We start from the raw sequence: 18,103 nt of genomic DNA, 5'->3' as shown, positions 1-18,103 counted from the left end.
TACACTGGGCTGGGGACTTGGTCCAGGACCAGAAAAAAAAAATTCCTTCCAACTGTGCTTCTTGCAGATACTACCTGCGTGTGATCATCTGGAACACCAAGGACGTTATCTTGGACGAGAAAAGCATCACAGGAGAGGAAATGAGTGACATCTACGTCAAAGGGTGAGGTTAGCATGTGAGAGACTTTGCCAAGCTCAGGGAAACAGACTCTCTCCTTCGTGAGTTTTCATTACTGAATGTGCCCAAGATAGGATTCTTGGTTTTTTGAAGTTATTTTATCTCATTAATGGGATCTACTTAGGTAGCTCCTGGAAAGCAAAGGAGAGAGAGCAAGACCTGTACAGACTTTGTTTATGAGGAAAGCTATATAAGGATTATAAGAACTGATAAATATTTCTTTGTTTCCTTTTTGACAAAGTGGATTTTCTTCAGTTTCTTAAGCAGATTTATTATTTCTGGAACTTTTTAGCCATGTAGTTTTTTTTTATTCCTCTTTGATACCCTGAATAACTAGCCTTAGAAACACAAGTAAAGCTCCCAGAATTTCATTTTCTACATATTTTATTACCAGCAGCCCATGTCTACAGAAAAGAGGAAATGTTCGCACAGATTTCAAAGGAAGTCATTTATTCTACCAACCTGCACTGAGTGCCAGCATCCAACATGTCAAGTGTCATTGTTGTTCAATATTCTCTTACTTGCCTAATTCAGTCAAATCGTCTCTGTGGATGGCTATGCCTTGATCATATGCCTCGATCATAGATGTTGTGTGCAGTGCAGCGTAGTGACTAAATTCTGGTACTTTCCCTACCGGCTGGGCAAGGTAGTTAGCTTGCTGTTTCTCATCTGTAAAATGGTGATAATGATTATTCCTCCTTCCCAGGGATATTCAGGTGATCCAGTTATTCAAAGCATTTAGGACAGTGCCTGGCACATAGTATTGTTGCTATTTCACAGGGACTGAGTTTGATTCCTTGATACATAAAAGATAAGACTTGCGACATTTAATATATTCATAAAGTGAGAACAAAGTTTCACCTATAATCCCATGTGGCCTTCAATCAAAACTTTGTTAAAGACATAATTAGTATCATTTAGGTTCATTGTAAACAGGGAATGTTTCATCAAGTTCTTCATTGTTATTTTTGGATCTCATTACCATTCTCTAGGGAAAACTAATCTCAGCTAATTATATATATGCAAATTTGACTATCATAAGCATTATTTTTTTTTCAAATCAGGGAAACAAACTCAAGTAATTCTGAACGGAGAGAAAACTCCTCTAATCAGAGAATAAAGCGCAACTTAAAGTACCTTGCAAAATTTGGAATACAAATCTAAATACGATATGTGAAAAGATGAATCATGCATAAATACCATGCCTAGCACTAGACACAGCTGGGTATTATATTACATACCAAGCTATACATACATGCACACAAATACATATAACTATAGGAGCTGTTTGACTTGTCTTAAAGTATGAAAAGATTTATGTTTAAAATTAAATGTGAAAATTCACCAAAAAAGAGAGGAAGAGCTGTAAGGGTGAGCAGTCTAGGGTAGGATGATGGTGACCCTTAGGGGTGGGTCAGGAGGTGAGGCCACCAAGGTCGTGGCCAAGAGAGTGTGAACTCTCCTCAGTAAGTTACCTTAAAAGTTAATGGTCAAAACTGGGCATGGTGGCTCACGCCTGCGGTCTCAGCTACTCAGGAGTCTGAGGCAGGAGGATCACTTGAGCCCTGTAGTTTGAAGTCCAGCCTGGGCAGCATAGTGAGAACCTGGCTCTTGTAAACAACAACAACAAAAAAGTTAATAGTCAAAAGGAATCTTTCAACTCATTTATCTAGTCAGTTAATTGACTAGCAAAAAGGAAAACTACTATAGTTGATTGGTATTAATACCACTACTAATAGTAGGACTTAATATTTTCAAGTGACTTTGCCATCTCCATGGTTCTTTGAGGCAGAGTAACAGATGTGGACTTCGCAATCAGACTGACCTGGGAATCATACTTAGTTCTGTCAGTTCTGGGCTGTGTGACTTTGTGCAAGTTAATGTATTCTCTCTGAACCTCAGTTTCCTCTTCCACAAAATGGAGATAGTCACACAGTTATTGGGAAGAATAAAATAATGCACGTAAAGTACCTGGTTCATAGAAGATAATAACTGTGTGTTAAAGGTATCTCCATTCCCACTCTGCCCCTGCTAAACCATAATCTTTTCTGTCTTCGTGTCGACCATGTGAAGGGAGCACATGTCATTAATCTTATTTTACAGATGCGAGATGAGGCTCAGAGAGTTTTTCCAGCTAGGCCTGCCTCCTACCATGAATCTCTATCTGTGGGGTCCAGGCATCAATATTTTTAAAACATCCCCAGTGGATTCTAATGTGATTCTAATGTGCAGTTTCGAGAAAACCGTGCGCTCTCTATTGCTTTGACAGTGTAACATTGAATGTTACCCCCTGGTTTCAAACTAGAAGTCTTCCCAGTAGCAACAACTTCTTTCTGGGCACACTTTTTCATTCATTCATTCCTTCAATAGGTATTTATCTAGTGTCTACTGTGTGCCAAGGCACAAGCAGAAGAAAACTTCTCAAACATTACAAGATGTTACTGAAATGAATGCTCATAGATACGCATGTGGAAATAAGAGCTGACATCTTCCTTGCCAGTATCATTAATATTATCATAGTGAATTTAAGAATAATTTATAAAAAGGAAGCTGTAAGATTACTTGATTTGTGCTTCTTTGGTTTGCTTAAGTAAAATATGGGAAAGGAAATGCTAAAATTTTGAGCTAACTCATATTCATTTAACCTATCAGCAGTGCTGAAAGACACTGATGAGTTATAGTTGTGAGGACTAAAATCATAGCCAGCAGGCTTCATTGTACCCAAAATAGAAGGTACATTGTTGATATTTTCCAGAAAATTTCACCTTAGCCCTGTTAACTGAAGTCTAAAGGGTTTCCTGCTTTGGTTTTAGAGGAATGATATTTTGTTTGGCCACAACCTTTGTTGGATGCAATAGAGCACCTCCCCTCCATAAATCACCCCCAGCTCCGTAGATAACTGGAATCTGCCCAAGAAAAGTGCATTAATTCTCTTGCTCTTCGCTCCCCTAATTACTGCACAATTTTGCGGCTACATGACTTGTCAATCACGTGAAGCTAAGTCTGTTTGCCTCTGCCTTTCAGCTGGATTCCTGGCAATGAAGAAAACAAACAGAAAACAGATGTCCATTACAGATCTTTGGATGGTGAAGGGAATTTTAACTGGCGATTTGTTTTCCCATTTGACTACCTTCCAGCCGAACAACTCTGTATCATTGCGAAAAAAGTGAGCTCTGAAATATGCCACTGGGAAGTGGGTATCACGGATCTTCCTTAACTCAGAAACTCATAGAATGCTGGAGCTGCTCAGGATCTCAGAGGTCACTGAGTCTGGCTCCTTCTCAGTAGAGATGGGGAATCTGCCACCTTGATACTTGTCCAAGGTCACACTGCTAGGACAGGTATTTGTGTAATTAGGAAGCATGAGGAGCACAACTTTCTTTCCCCTCACATACTCACATACTGGTGGCGAAGGATAAAGGGTAGAAGTAACTGTTTTGTATTAGTATAAACAACAACCCAAGTGTGTTCTTTATGTGATGGGGAGACTGATGTCTTCCCATGCTAGGCAGAGTCAAGCAGAGGCCCAGTATTAAAGTGGGTATCCTTCCTTATCAAACTTCCACATCTGCTTTACCTCCTTCAGAGGCACTGCCATGAGGGCTCAGGCCCCTCCTGGTCTTAACTAGTTAGACTTTCATTTACAGAACTCAACTCAAACTGGCTGACACCAGAAAAGGGATGTATTGGTTCACATTACCAAAAACTCCAGGGTTCTGCTGGCTTTAGGCCCATCTGGATCCCACGGCGAAGTGATGATGACTTTAGAAATTGGTCTCACCCTCCACACTCTTCCCCAGGAAACGGTGGCAGCCCCAGCTCACATCCTGTCCCCCCCGCAAACCTCAGCAGAAAGAGAAGAGCGAAGCCCTCATAGTGCCAACCAGAGTACTGTAATTGGGCCTCAATGTCTCTGCTTTTGGGGGTCATGTGCCTATCCCTGAACCAACCGTTGTTGCCCAGGGATGCTCTGATTGTCCAGGCTCTAGAGTTAGTGACAGAGGCAGCTTCTCTAAAATTTGGGGGAAAGGGGAGTCCGCTAAGGAAAATCTGGGTGCTTTCATTCCAAAAAAGGGGGTCTAGAACCTGCATAGTCAATAAACAACAGATGTCTTATAGATGCCCTGTTCCATTCCTGCCTCCACATTCTGTCAGCTTCCCCTTGTCCCCACACCTGATCAGAATGTATCAGCCACCAGCCCTGTGTCGCATTAGGCCTACCCTCTGCTGGCCCTACTCAGTGCTAATGCTGTAGTAAGCACTATTTTTTGTTTGTTTTTTTGAGACAGAGTTTCACTGTTGTTGCCCAGGCTGGAGTGCAATGGTGCAATCTCAGATCACCACAACCTCTGCCTCCTGGATTCAAGCTATTCTCCTGCCTCAGCCTCCCAAGTAGCTGGGATTACAGGCATGCGCCACCACGCCCAGCTAATTTTGTGTTTTTAGTAGAGATGGGGTTTCTCCATGTTGGTCAGGCTGGTCTTGAACTCCCGACCTCAGGTGATCCACCCACCTCGGCCCCGCAAAGTGCTGGGATTATAGGTATGAGCCATCGTGCCCGGCCAGCACTGTTTTAATACCAGTGGGATGAATGCCTTCAAAGGGGACTTTTTTCTTTTTGAGACAGGGTCTCACTCTGCCACCCAGGCTGGCGTGTAGTGGTGCACTCACAGCTCACTGCAGCCTTGACCTCCTGGGCTCAAGCAATCCTCCCACCTCAGCCTCCCTAGTAGCTGGAACTATAGGCATGCATCACCATGCCTGGCTAATTTTTTTTTTAATCAATAAAAATTCTTTAATATCAAATATCTAGTCATTGTTCAAATTTACGATTTTTTTTTTAATAGTATTTATTGATCATTCTTGGGTGTTTCTCGGAGAGGGGGATATGGCAGGGTCATAGGATAATAGTGGAGAGAAGGTCAGCAGATAAACACATGAACAAAGGTCTCTGGTTTTCCTAGGCAGAGGTCCCTGCGGCCTTCCGCAGTGTTTGTGTCCCTGGGTACTTGAGATTAGGGAGTGGTGATGACTCTTAAAGAGCACGCTGCCTTCAAGCATCTGTTTAACAAAGCACATCTTGCACCGCCCTTAATCCATTTAACCCTGAGTTGACACAGCATATGTTTCAGAGAGCACGGGGCTGGGGGCAAGGCCATAGATTAACAGCATCCCAAGGCAGAAGAATTTCTCCTCCCAGATGGGGCGGCTGGGCAGAGGTGCTCCTCACTTCCCAGACGGGGCGGCCAGGCAGAGGCGCGCCTCACTTCCTCCCAGAAGGGGTGGCGGCCAGGCAGAGGCGCTCCTCACCTCCCAGACGGGGTGGCCGGGCAGAGGCGCTCCTCACTTCCCAGAAGGGGCAGCCGGGCAGAGGCGCTCCTCACTTCCCGCCTGGCTAATTTTTGTATTTTTTGTAGAGACAGGGTTTCACTTTGTTGCCCAGGCTGGTCTCAAACTCCCGGGATCAAGCCATTCTCCCACCTTGGCCTCCCAAAGTGACAAAGGGGACTTTCAAGAGGCACAGAAGCGCAATGTGATATCAAAAATGCACACTTTCAGATGATGTGGCATCAGGGCTGATGGTGGGGATCAGGGCTTTAGGTATGGTTACCTTTCCTGTTTACCCATCTAGGGCTGGACCTCCCCACACCTTGTGGTGCTTGGAGCATGATCCTACCCAGGACAGTCAGGCAGCAACAGATAACAGCAGAGTGGGCTGCCGAGCCCCTCAGAGCCAGGCTGTCTGAGCCCTGCAAAGGAAAACATTCCTAGAACATGAAAAACAACCCAGTGATCTTCCTTCAAATTCATGAAGCACTGGGAAATTCCCTTTTCACTGGGGCCAGAGGAACTTAGGTGTACCTGAGCTGTAGAGATGTTTAGTCTTAGCTAACATTGTCTGAGGCAATGGAGGCAAGAACTTGCAGGACACTTACCTAGTCTTCCTTCAGCCTACCTCTAGTATGAGGATCTGAGGGTCTTAAGTGACCACAAGCAAACAAAAGCCAGTGGTATTTTTTTTTTCTTTTTTTTTTTTCTGAGACGGAATCTCTCTGTGTCGCCCAGGCTGGAGTGCAGTGGTATGATCTCGGCTCACTGCAACCTCCACCTCCCAGGTTTGAGTGATTCTCGTGCCTCAGCCTCCCAGGTAGCTGGTATTACAGGGATGCACCATCATACCCAGCTATGTTTTGTATTTTTAGTAGAGACGGGGTTTCACCATGTTGGCCAGGCTGGTCTCAAACTCCTGGCCTTAAGTAATCTACCCTCCCTCGGCCTCCCAAAGTGTTGGGATTACAGGAATGAGCCACTGCAACCCAGCCCAGTGGTATTTTTCAAAGGCCAAAAATCCCAGGACATTCTGAATCTGCACTGATAAGAGTAGAAGTAGAATCTGGGCCCCAGTCTCCTTATCCCCATGTAAAATGAGAGCACACTCAGACATTTGTGTGGGTGGGGGGTGGGTAGAAAGTTGCTGAGCAGAAGTGACACCCCAGTGGGTGATACTGTGGGCTGATCTAGAATGCCTGGCCTTAGAAGGATAATCTATGTAGGACATAGTGGTCTTTGGTGGGGAGATGAGTCACTCTCCAACCCCCAGGTGGCAGCGGGAAGTCACACTGATAGGGACATAGCAAGAAATCTTCTTCTTTGGGAAATGCCTGGGACATTCTTTCAGTTGCCCAGCTTGTGATTTCCTGGGGAGCCTGACTGCTCTCCATACAGATAGAGTGGAAGGATTTAGGCCCAAGGGAGTGTCAGGGTGGGGGCGCAAAGGAGAGAAAGGCCCCAGGCTTTGATGCTGTCTTAAGGAGACAAAGGTGAGTGTTTCAGAGTCATCATGATCACCTGGTGTGTCCATGTTTCTTTTTGTTTTAGGAGCATTTCTGGAGTATTGACCAAACGGAATTTCGAATCCCACCCAGGCTGATCATTCAGATATGGGACAACGACAAGTTTTCTCTGGATGACTACTTGGGTAGGGCTTACATTTGGATCATTGTTTCTAAGAAACTATACTTGGAATTAGTGAGGTCAATGAAAACTTAGAAGCAATTCTTTAAATCTTCAGTACTTTTTGGTAATGGTGGCCTGGTGGGGGGACGGGACACACTCAGCGCTTGCGTGAGCAATTGGCAGTGAAGCCTGACAGTGAGTGCCATCCCTTTTCAAGGGCTCTGGTGAGGGTCTTGCACCAGCTCCTGTCTGTCTGTGAAGACTTAAATCCTGTTTCTACAGGGGGATGCCACACTCCTACATCCACTTTCAAACCAGCCACTCTCTTCTCAGCACCTGGGAATCAGCTCCCACCCTCCTCAACCTGTTCCCAAGTTACCAAGGTCCCCAGTCCCCCAGCCATTGCTCCTGTCCCTAGGCCCATTCTCCTGTGTGGTAATGGCACTAGTTCAATGCACCCTCAGCCCGGGCCCCTCCCTCTCCTGGCACACTCCTCCCTCGCCCCCATGGCACTGTGTTCTCCAGATTTTCACTCTCCCAGGCTCTGGTCTTGTCACATTAGCCAGCTCTGTTTCTGCATCCCACTCTATTTTTTAATTTTTTTATTTCTGGAGACAGGTCTCTCTTTGTTACCCAGGCTAGAGTGCAGTGGCACGATCATAGCTCACTGCAACGTCAACCTCCTGGGCTCAAGAACTCCTTCCACCTCAGCCTCCCGGTAGCTGGGACTATAGGCATACCACACCTGGCTAATTTTTTTTTTTCACTTTTTTAGTACAGATGAGGTCTCACTATGTTGCCCAGGCTGGTCTTGAACCCCTGAGCTCAAGCAATCCTTGCACCTCAGCCTCTCAAAGTGCCAGGATTACAAGCATAAGCCACAGGGCCCAGCCTCCCACTCTTTAAATACAGGCCTTCCCTGAGGTTCTTCTGCTCTCCTCCAAACTGCCAACCACCCCCTCCAGGAATTTACCCACTCTCACCTCAGTGGAAGGTCATGCTTCAACTCTCGCCTTTCCGCAAAGTATGGCTCCTAAACCAGGACGTGTAGCCTGTGCTCTCATAGTGCCTGCAGTACAGTCAAAGGAAATCGTTGTGAGGGTCATTCCTGATTCCTGGCCGGAACCTCCCACCTTTATATCTGGCTGGCAGTGAGCCTGTACTGTGACTGAAATCTCACTCAGCATTTCTTCCCTGACCTCACCCCTTCTCTCCTCGGAACTTATTTAGCAGCTCACGACCTCTCCATTTCCCCAGCCACCCAGGCGAAAGCACCCAGAGTCCTCTGCAGTTTTCCTCCTCTCTTTTCCCCCCACGCCCCGCCAGCCACTCCATCCTAGCAATGTCATCTGTTTTATCACGCACACTAATTTTCTTAGCCCTGTGATCTCTGCCACTTGCCAGTTGAAACTCACTTTCTGCTAGCCACATGTTACAGTAGCCCCTGACTGGTCTCCCTGTTTCCATGCTGCTTCCAGGGGTCCCTCCTGGCAGAGGAAACACCCACCAAAGGCTGTGTCTTATTTATCCCTTTTCCCTGCACAGTACCTAATGCAATGGTTTTGACTTAGTGCTTAGTAAGAGGTCGGCAAACAAGTGAGTATGCAAGTAGGCTTACATAAAGCATGTGGATAGTAAATTCTAGGATAATAAAGCGTTTGCCCTTAGCTTTGTTGAGAGAGAGTCTCACTCTCTCACCCAGGCTGGAGTGCACTGGCACGATCTAGGATCACTGCAACCTCCACCTCCTGGGCTCAGGGGATCCTCCCAACCTCAGCCTCCCAAGTAGCTGGGACCACAGACATGCGCCACCAAGCCTGGATAATTTTGTGTATGTTTTGTAGAGACAGGGTTTTGCCATGTTTCCCAAGCTGGTCTCAAATTCCTGAGCTCAAGTAATCTGCCCACCTCGGCCTCCCAATATTGCTGGGATTACAGGCATGAGCCACCATGCCTGGCCTTCCCTTGGAATTTAAACAAAACTGTCAGACAACAAATAAAGAGAATGACTGTGTCTCAAAATGCCAAGTGAGCACATAACCAAAAGGAGAGGGGAGACAAAAGCAGTCATAGGTCAAGAAAGGCTAAGGTCACATGTCTTATGGGTCCACTATATGCTGAAGGGCAGTCCCTGAGCCTGACAGTTTAAAGAGAAAATGCCACAACCTCCTTGTTGCTCTTTGCTGCCATGCTGAAGGCCAGACTCTTGCCCCAGTCATCCATAGACTCGACCCCACATCACAGATACCATTTTGTTAAGGAAGGGCTCACAGGAGTTCCCAAGCCCAAAACACACTTTTCCCTTACCATGGAAGTGGTGCTAAAGAGTTAATGCAGCCGGGCACGGTGGCTCGTGCCTGCAATCCCAGAACTTTGGCAGGCCAAGGTGGGTGGATCACATGAGGTCAGGAGTTCAAGACCAGCCTGGCCAACATGGCAAAACCCTGTCTCCACTAAAAATACAAAAATTAGCCAGGCATAGTGGTGCACACCTGTAGTCCTAGCTACTAGGGAGGCTGAGGCATGAGAATCGCTTGAACCCAGGAGGCGGAAGTTGCAGTGAGCTGAGATCACATCACTGTACTCCAGCCTGGGTTATAGACAGAGACTCAGTCTCAAAACAAAAAGAGTTAATGCTTCACATCATAGAAGGGACAATGTGCTTCTCTAGATACTCTGAGGCTAGGAGTCTCAGTTCCTGGTGAGCGTTTTCTGTTGAGTCATATTCCTTCTCAAGCTTCTGTTTCTGAGGTTTTACTAGGAGAGTCTTGGACATGCACATTTCATGCAGCATCCTGTGTTGGTTTTTTGTTTTGTTCTTTTTGAGAAAGAGTCTCGCTCTGCTGCCCAGGCTGGAGAACAGTGGTGCGATCTCTGCTCACTGCAACCTCTGCCTCCTGGGCTCACGCGATTCTTGTGCCTCAGCCTCTTGAGTAGCTGGGATTACGGATGTGTGCCATCGTGCCCGGCTAATTTTTATATTTTTAGTAGAGACGGGGTTTCACCATGTTGGCCAGGCTGGTCTTGAACTCCTGACCTCAAGTGATCTGCCCACCTCAGCCTCCCAAAGTGCTAGGATTACAGTCGTGAGCCACTGTGCCCAGCCAGCATCCTGTGTTCTAAGCACCTATTGTCTTTACCCAAAGCCAAATGACCTCTCTGCTCAGGGCAGCTCAGAACTAAAAGGAAAACATTTCAGATCCAAGGGCCTTGAGTTGAGTGAAAATTGTGTCTGTAGATATTTCATTACTTTGAGTTTAAAGAACTCTGTTTATGCTCATATCTTTGAGAAAAAAAACAGGAGATGCTGTGCAGTGGACAGCTATTTCTTCGGCCATTTTCCTTCCTAACTGGAAAGACTTTAAATGTCCACCAGGCTCCCTTTCTCTAACTCACCGTTTACCTGTTCAAAATCACTGCGTGCCTCTCTCCTGACAAGAACGTTCTGTTCACTTGTGAACAACAGCTGATCCACTTGAAGCTCATCTGGACTTACTGTTGTTTCCTTGGCTAGGTTTCCTAGAACTTGACTTGCATCACACGATCATTCCTGCAAAATCACCAGAGAAATGCAGGTTGGACATGATTCCGGACCTCAAAGCCATGAACCCCCTTAAAGCCAAGACAGCCTCCCTCTTTGAGCAGAAGTCCATGAAAGGATGGTGGCCATGCTACGCAGAGAAAGATGGCGCCCGCGTAATGGCTGTATGAACATTTCCTGGTTCTGGTTGAAGATCGTTTATGCCTTTTATCATCTAGGTTTTGCCCTTTATCCATAGACTTACTCCAGATAAAATGAGGAAGTTTTAAATTGGTGGGAATTTAAGTTATGGGAACAGTTTGTCTTTGGAATATGTTTGCCTTTGTCTTACAATATAAGGTGGGAGATGCTGTGAGCATGTGTTTGGAGTTGGAGGAAGGTGAAGAAGTTGGAATGGTCAAAAACTAGAAGCCCAAGTGGTTTCACTATATTTTCCTTGGGACTCTTCTTCATCAGGAAAGTTAATTAATGCTGGGCTTCTAGTACAATTTAGTATGGAAAAGGGAACTTCAAATTTGAATTTTTCTCATTAAAAAAAAAAAAAAAGGTGGGGCTGGGTGTGGTGGCTCACGCCTGTAATCCAAGGCAGGTGGATTACCTGAGGTCAGGAGTTCGAGACCAGCCTGGCCAACGTGGCAAAACACCGTCTCTACTAAAAATACAAACAAAAATACGAAAAAAAAAATAGCCAGGAGTGGTGGTGCACACCTGTAGTCCCAGACACTCAGGAGGCTGAGGCATGAGAATCACTTGGACCCAGAAGGCATAGGTTGCAGTGAGCCAAAATCACTGTACTCCAGCCTGGGTGACAGAGTGAGACTCTGTCTCAAAAAAAAAAGAAAAAAAAAGAAAAAAAAAAAAAAAGAGGTGGAAGAAGCAAGGTGTGCTGGCATTAGTTGAATAAGAAGGCCATAAATTACAAGCAAGTTGAGGAACTCAAGATGTATTTTGATCTAGAAGCAATAGTGTGGGTTACCATGCCATATCATGAAAGACTGCCTAGTTCATTATGCATTATTAAACATAGTTAACATTTTTTATCATTAATTTTGAACCAGGCAGCATGCCAAGTACCTTACATTCATAATCTTTTTAAAAACAACCTTGGTGTATAATTTACATAAACTATATTCATTTCAAGTACACAATTTGATGAGTTTTGACAGATGTATACACTCATCGAACCATAATCAAGATCCAGAACCTTCCCATCACCCCCAAAATTTCCTTGTGCTCTCTCTGCCGTCCATTGCTCCCTCCCTCCCTGGTCCCAGGAAACCACTGACCTGCTTTCCGTTACAATACAGCAGTTTGCACATAACCTCACTTAGTTCTGCTGACAACGCCATGAAGTAGACATTGTCCCCATTTTAGCGATTCCAAAAACAGGCTTGGAGAGATCGAACAATTTGCCAAAGTCAGAAACCCAGCTTTGTCTGACTTGTAAGGGTAGAGGTCATCAGGGCTCTACTCAGGGCCAGGGCTTCCCAAATTGTTGGTGACCTTGCAGCCTTTCCTGGCTCTTAGAAAGTCTGTTACAAAGTCTGTTACAATCTTAGGTATGGCTCACTATAAAAGTGGGCAAGTTTGTTGCTTTTTTTTTGGAGACGAAGTCTCACTCTGTCACCCAGGCTGGAGTGCAGTGGTGTGATCTCTGCTCACTGCAACCTCCACCTCCCGAGTAGCTGGGACTACAGGCGTGCGCCACCACGCTGGCTAATTTTTTTTTTTTTTTTTTTGGATTTTTAGTAGAGATGGGGTTTCGCCATGTTGGCCAGGCTGGTCTTGAACTCCTGACCTCAAGTAATCCTCCCGCCTCAGCCTCCCAAAGCGCTGGGTTTACAGGCATGAGCCACTGTGCCCAGCCAAAAGTGGGCAAGTTTCTAGACCACTTTCAATTTGGCCTCACTGTTCTCACTTGCACATGAGGACAATAATAGTACCTTTGTAGGGCTGCCATGAGCATTACATGAGATAACCCACGTAGAACATTTAAACAGTGCTGGGAGCATCACTCAGGAACCCGTGAGCAGGGAGACAACATTCATTCACTCACTCATTCATTCATTTATTGAGCTAGTGTACATGGAGTACCTACTGAATGCCAGCAACTGTGCACAGTAGGTGACAATGATAGGCATGAAGAGATATGGCTCTGTTCTCTTACTGGGAGCCTACAATAATGCTCAATAAATGTTAGATATTGTTGTTAGCGGTATTCAGGTTAGTCTGGGTCCAAGTGAAGTTACATAGGAAGGTGTGTGGGGAGACAAGGAGACCAATGTGAGAATGTTAGAGTGAGGGGGATACAGAAAATGAAAAGTAGGGAGTGGGGGAAGCAATTTGTTCTCAAAGTTTCCCACACAGAGTCAGTTCAGAAACACATGGAAGAGGAAATGGAATGAAATCTCTTGAGGAAAATTGAAGGCAATCTAAGGATTGTTTTACAAGAATAAAAATCATTGCTCGGGGAATACTCCTTGGGTTGAAGTAAAAATATTTGTGAAACATGATGTCATGTGTTTAACCTGCTCTGCTTTACTGAAGGGGAAAGTGGAGATGACATTGGAAATCCTCAACGAGAAGGAGGCCGACGAGAGGCCAGCCGGGAAGGGGCGGGACGAACCCAACATGAACCCCAAGCTGGACTTACCAAAGTGAGAGACCTTCTTTGTTCTCCCACTCCCCAAACACCTGCAGGCTGAGAGCCCCCCTTCCCATTGGCTTAATGGGTTGGATTAGCTTTTGTGGTCCTCCTAATCTGGTATTTAATAGTGGTGGGTGGGGGTGGAGAGGTTGGTGATCTGGCTTCATTTTAAGAATTCTCCTTTCCAGGAAACCAAAGTTCAGCATCTTAGGAAGCTGTCATAGTTTAAAGAGCCTTTCTCAGTCAATGAAGGGGAACAGTATCTTTTCTTGACCTTATTAATGTGATTCTTTATTCCTGAAACCGTGTTATGCTCTGGAATAAAATATGCATCCCTCCTGAGTTGGGTAGGTGATACTGTTTCTTTGCAATGCAGTCGACCAGAAACCTCCTTCCTCTGGTTCACCAACCCATGCAAGACCATGAAGTTCATCGTGTGGCGCCGCTTTAAGTGGGTCATCATCGGCTTGCTGTTCCTGCTTATTCTGCTGCTCTTCGTGGCCGTGCTCCTCTACTCTTTGCCGGTAGGAGCCCTTCCTTGGCCCCTTGTCTTGGCTTTCTTGTGAGTTGTGATTGGTCCTCTCCCTTGGCATCTGCCCTGACCACTGTGCAGAAGAATGACCCGCTCAGCAGCGTGGGGTTGCAACCCTTCTGCTTTGGGGAAATTTAAAGTAATGTGTCTTGTAATTAGAATCACATTCTCAGGGTTTCACAAATTACGGGCAGAACTTTATGGTCTGAAAATAACTTTGGTTTCAGGAATTCTAGGAGAAATCACTTAGGTCTCAATCAGTGTGTGTCTGGACTACAGCCAGCATTTCCAACTGATCTTCCTGCCTTCAGACTTTCTTGTTCCAAACCATCCTGCATCCTAATTCCTTGTCCTAGCTTCAAGAATCCCCAAATCTGGGTTCATTGTGGGTCTACATATACCCTGTGTTCCACCCAAACTAGATCGTTGATCCCAACCTCCCCAAATATTATTGCCCTTACCTATCTGGATGCCTTTGCCAATTTTGTTTCTCTGTCCACATTTATCTATCAAAATTTCACTCATTCTTTAAGGCTCATGTCACGTATAACCTCCCCGTTAAATGTTCCCCTAATCACCCCAGTCATAAACGGGAGTCCAAGTGGGAGATTTGGCAGCGTGCCTAGAAGTAGTACCTCCCCTTCCTCCATCCAGAGGATGTATTGCGCATCTAGATAGGCTAGGAATTAAGTTATAGAGATGATTAAATTATTAGCATGATTTGTGCCCAAGAGCAGTTCATATTCTGGGAACTAGCAGCCATGGGAACAAGGACACATTACTAAGGGAGGTGAGCTGTTACGGAGAGAGAAACAAACAACCGTGGGCACCCCCTGCTAAAACAGTTCCTCCAAGGAGGGGACATTCAAGTTTGCCAAGTGGAGAAGGGATAGTCCAGGCAGAGGAAGCCATGCTCAGAAGTTGGGCGAGTGGCACAGAATGTCACAGGAGACATTCAAAAGCTCTTACTCCAAAAACACATTAATAATAATATCAGCTGGGCAAGGTGGCTCATGCCTGTAATCCTGGCACTTTGGGAGGCTGAGGCGGGTGGATCACTTGAGGTCAGGGGTTCGAGACTAGCCTGGCCAACATAGTGAAACCCCATCTCTACTAAAAATACAAAAATTAGTTGGGTAGGTGGCACATGCCTGTAATCCCAGCTACTGGGGATGCTGAGGCAGGATAATTGCTTGAACCGGGGAGGCGGAGGTTGCAGTGAGCTGAGACCACACCACTACACTCCAGCTTGGATGAAGAAGCGAGACTCTGTCTCAAAAAAAATAGTATCATAGCCATACAAGTAGCAGGGGTTGTGTGTCTTCATTTTTCCCCAGTATGGTACTTCTAGTTTGTCATCTATGAGTATATGTACACTATTTTACAGTCATAGATGGTCAAACTGCCTTTTTTTTTTTTTTTTTTTTTTTGAGACAGAGTCTCACTCTATCACCCAGGCTGGAGTACAGTGGCATGATCTCGGCTCACTGCAACCTCCACCTCCCAGGTTCAAGCATTTCTCATGCCTCAGCCTCCCGAGTAGCTGGGATTACAGGTGCCTGCCACCACACCCAGCCAATTTTTGTATTTTTAGTAGAGACTGGGTTTCACCATGTTGGCCAGGCTGGTCTCGAACTCCTGACCTCAAGTGATCCACCCACCTCAGCCTCCCAACGTGCTAGGATTATAGGTGTGAGCCACCACATTCGGTCCCAGTCCAACTGTCTTGACCATTTAAAAAACTTCTCCTATTTTTTTTATTTTTTTGAGATGGAGTCTTGCTCTGTCACCCAGGCTGGAGTACAGTGGCGCAATCTTGGCTCACTGCAACCTCTGCCTCGCAGGTTCAAGCGATTCTCCAGCCTCAGCCTCCCAAGTAGCTGGGATTACAGGCACCTACCACCATGCCCAGCTAATTTTTGTGTTTTTAGTAGAGACGGGGTTTCACCATGTTGGCCAGGCTGGTCTCCAACTCCTGACCTCATGTGATCCGCCTGCCTTAGCCTCCCAAAGTGCTGGGATTACAGGTGTGAGCCACTGCACCCAGCCTAGTTAATTCTTTTTCCTGATTTAGATTCTATTGGCAGCTGCGTACAGTGGCTCACACCTATAATCCCAGCACTTTGGGAGGCTGAGGCGGGCGGATCACCTGAGGTCAGGAGTTTGAGACCAGCCTGACCAACATGGTGAAACCCTGTCTCTACTAAAAATTTAAAAATTAGCAGAGCGTGGTGGTGGGCACCTGTAATCCCAGCTACTTGGGAGGCTGAGGCTGGAGAATCGCTTGAACCTGCGAGGCAAAGGTTGCAGTGACCGGAGATCACGCCACTGCACTCCAGCCTGGGTGACAAGTGCAAAACTCCGTCTCACAAAAAAAAAAAAAAAAAAAAAAGTAAAAGAAAGATTCTATTGGTTTAAACCAGTGGTTCCCACAGGGCATGGTGGCTCACACCTGTAATCCCAGCACTTTTGGAGGCTGAGGCAGGTGGATCACGAGGTCAGGAGATCGAGTCCATCCTGGCTAACACGGTGAAACCCCATCTCTACCAAGAATATAAACAATTAGCTGGGTATGGTGGTGGGTGCCTGTAGTCCCAGCTGCTCTGGAGGCTGAGGCAGGAGAATGGCATGGCGTGAACCTGGGAGGCGGAGGTTGCGATGAGCCGAGATCACACCACTGTCCTCCAGCCTAGGCAACAGAGCAAGACTCCATCTCAAAAAACAAAAAATAAAATAAAAATAAACCAGTGGTTCCCAATTAGGGGAGATTTTTGCTCCCCACCCCCAAGAGGACATTTGCCAATGTCTGGAGACATTTTGGTTGCAACAACTTGGGGGGTGCTACTGGCACTCGGTGTATAGAGGCCAGTGAAAGCTGCTGAACATCCTACAATGCACAGGACACTCCCTAACAAGAAAGAGTCATCTGGTTCAAAATGTCAATTTTTTCTCCAGATTGAGAAACCCTAACTGAAAAACATATATACATACATATTTTTTTACCACTGTTTTTATTTCCTTTCCAGAACTATTTGTCAATGAAGATTGTAAAGCCAAATGCGTAACAAAAGCAAAGGCTTCATTTCAAGAGTCATCCAGCAATGAGAGAATCCTGCCTCTGTAGACCAACATCCAGTGTGATTTTGTGTCTGAGACCACACCCCAGTAGCAGTTTACGCTACGTCACCGAGCCCCATTGATTCCCAGAGGGTCTTAGTCCTGGAAAGTCAGGCCAACAAGCAACATTTGCATCATGTTATCTCTTAAGTATTAAAAGTTTTATTTTCTAAAGTTTAAATCATGTTTTTCAAAATATTTTTCAAGGTGGCTGGTTCCATTTAAAAATTATCCTTTTATGTGTCTTCAGTCCTAGAATTCAGCTTTTGGAAACTGCTAAGTAGAATTCAAAAATCTCTGCATCTTGAGGTGATATACTTCATATTTGTAATCAACTAAAAGAGCTGTGCATTATAAAATCAGTTAGAATAGTTAGAACAATTCTTATTTATGCCTACAACCATTGCTATATTTTGTATGGATGTCATAAAAGTGTATTTAACCTCTGTGATGAAACTAAATAAAAATGTTTCACATTTACACCTGGCTGTTCGTTGTAAGTGTGGGTCAAGTTGGGAAGGAGGCATTTTTCTGGCCTTGTTGTCTCAGTGAAGAGAATGCCATGGCATACCTCTTGGCCATATACCCTTTATAAATATGCTGCCCAATTTTAGCCAGTAGGTCAAACTGAATATAACATTATAAATAAAAGCTAACACTTGGCCGGGCACAGTGGTTCACGCCTGTAATCCCAGCACTTTGGGAGGCCGAGGCGGGCAGATCACCTGATGTTGGGAGTTCAAGACCAGCCTGACCAACATGGAGAAACCCTGTCTCTACTAAAAATACAAAATTAGCCGGGTGTGGTGGTGCATGCCTATAATCCCAGCTACTCGGAAGGCTGAAGCAGGAGAATCGCTTGAACCCGAGAGGCGGAGGTTATGGTGAGCCGAGATTGCCTTGTTGCACTCCAGCCTGGGCAACAAGAGTGAAATTCCTTCTCAAAAAAAAAAAAAAAAAAAAAAAAAAAGGCCGGGCGTGGTGGCTCACGCCTGTAATCCCAACACTTTGAGAGGCCGAGGCAGGCGGATCACGAGGTCAGGAAATCGAGACCATCCTGGCTAACACGGTGAAACCCTGTCTCTACCAAAATACAAAAAATTAGCCAGGCGTGGTGGCGGGCGCCTGTAG

At 45.6% G+C, this 18,103-nt stretch overlaps 1 protein-coding gene and 1 long non-coding RNA gene across 4 annotated transcripts in view; one reads left to right on the top strand and one right to left on the bottom strand.

The window, feature by feature from the left end:
* MYOF (myoferlin) overlaps positions 1-17,452 on the top strand; it is a 174,783-nt gene extending 157,331 nt beyond the window's left edge. For both annotated transcript variants that reach the window (XM_024253372.3, XM_063727667.1), the window contains 7 exons: positions 68-163; positions 3,203-3,344; positions 7,058-7,157; positions 10,650-10,840; positions 13,224-13,333; positions 13,700-13,847; positions 16,882-17,452. In XM_024253372.3, the coding sequence (XP_024109140.3) occupies positions 68-163; positions 3,203-3,344; positions 7,058-7,157; positions 10,650-10,840; positions 13,224-13,333; positions 13,700-13,847; positions 16,882-16,920 (826 nt within the window). In that variant the 3' untranslated portion in view covers positions 16,921-17,452. The remainder of the gene's footprint in view (positions 1-67; positions 164-3,202; positions 3,345-7,057; positions 7,158-10,649; positions 10,841-13,223; positions 13,334-13,699; positions 13,848-16,881) is intronic.
* On the bottom strand, positions 160-10,655 carry LOC129048320 (uncharacterized). 2 transcript variants are annotated; one of them, XR_010141598.1, is made up of 3 exons: positions 10,532-10,655; positions 8,119-8,204; positions 160-1,788 (listed from the first exon to the last, which is right to left on the bottom strand). It is a non-coding gene; the product is annotated as an uncharacterized LOC129048320 (long non-coding RNA). The 2 variants fall into 2 exon arrangements; XR_008510557.2 differs by having other exon boundaries at positions 10,539-10,655.
* Positions 17,453-18,103: the final 651 nt, after the last annotated feature.

Source organism: Pongo abelii, chromosome 8, assembly GCF_028885655.2.
Source record: "Pongo abelii isolate AG06213 chromosome 8, NHGRI_mPonAbe1-v2.0_pri, whole genome shotgun sequence".
Taxonomy (NCBI): Eukaryota; Metazoa; Chordata; class Mammalia; order Primates; family Hominidae; genus Pongo; species Pongo abelii.
Note: the sequence above shows the minus strand (reverse complement) of the source record. Positions and strands in the feature narration are given on the sequence as shown.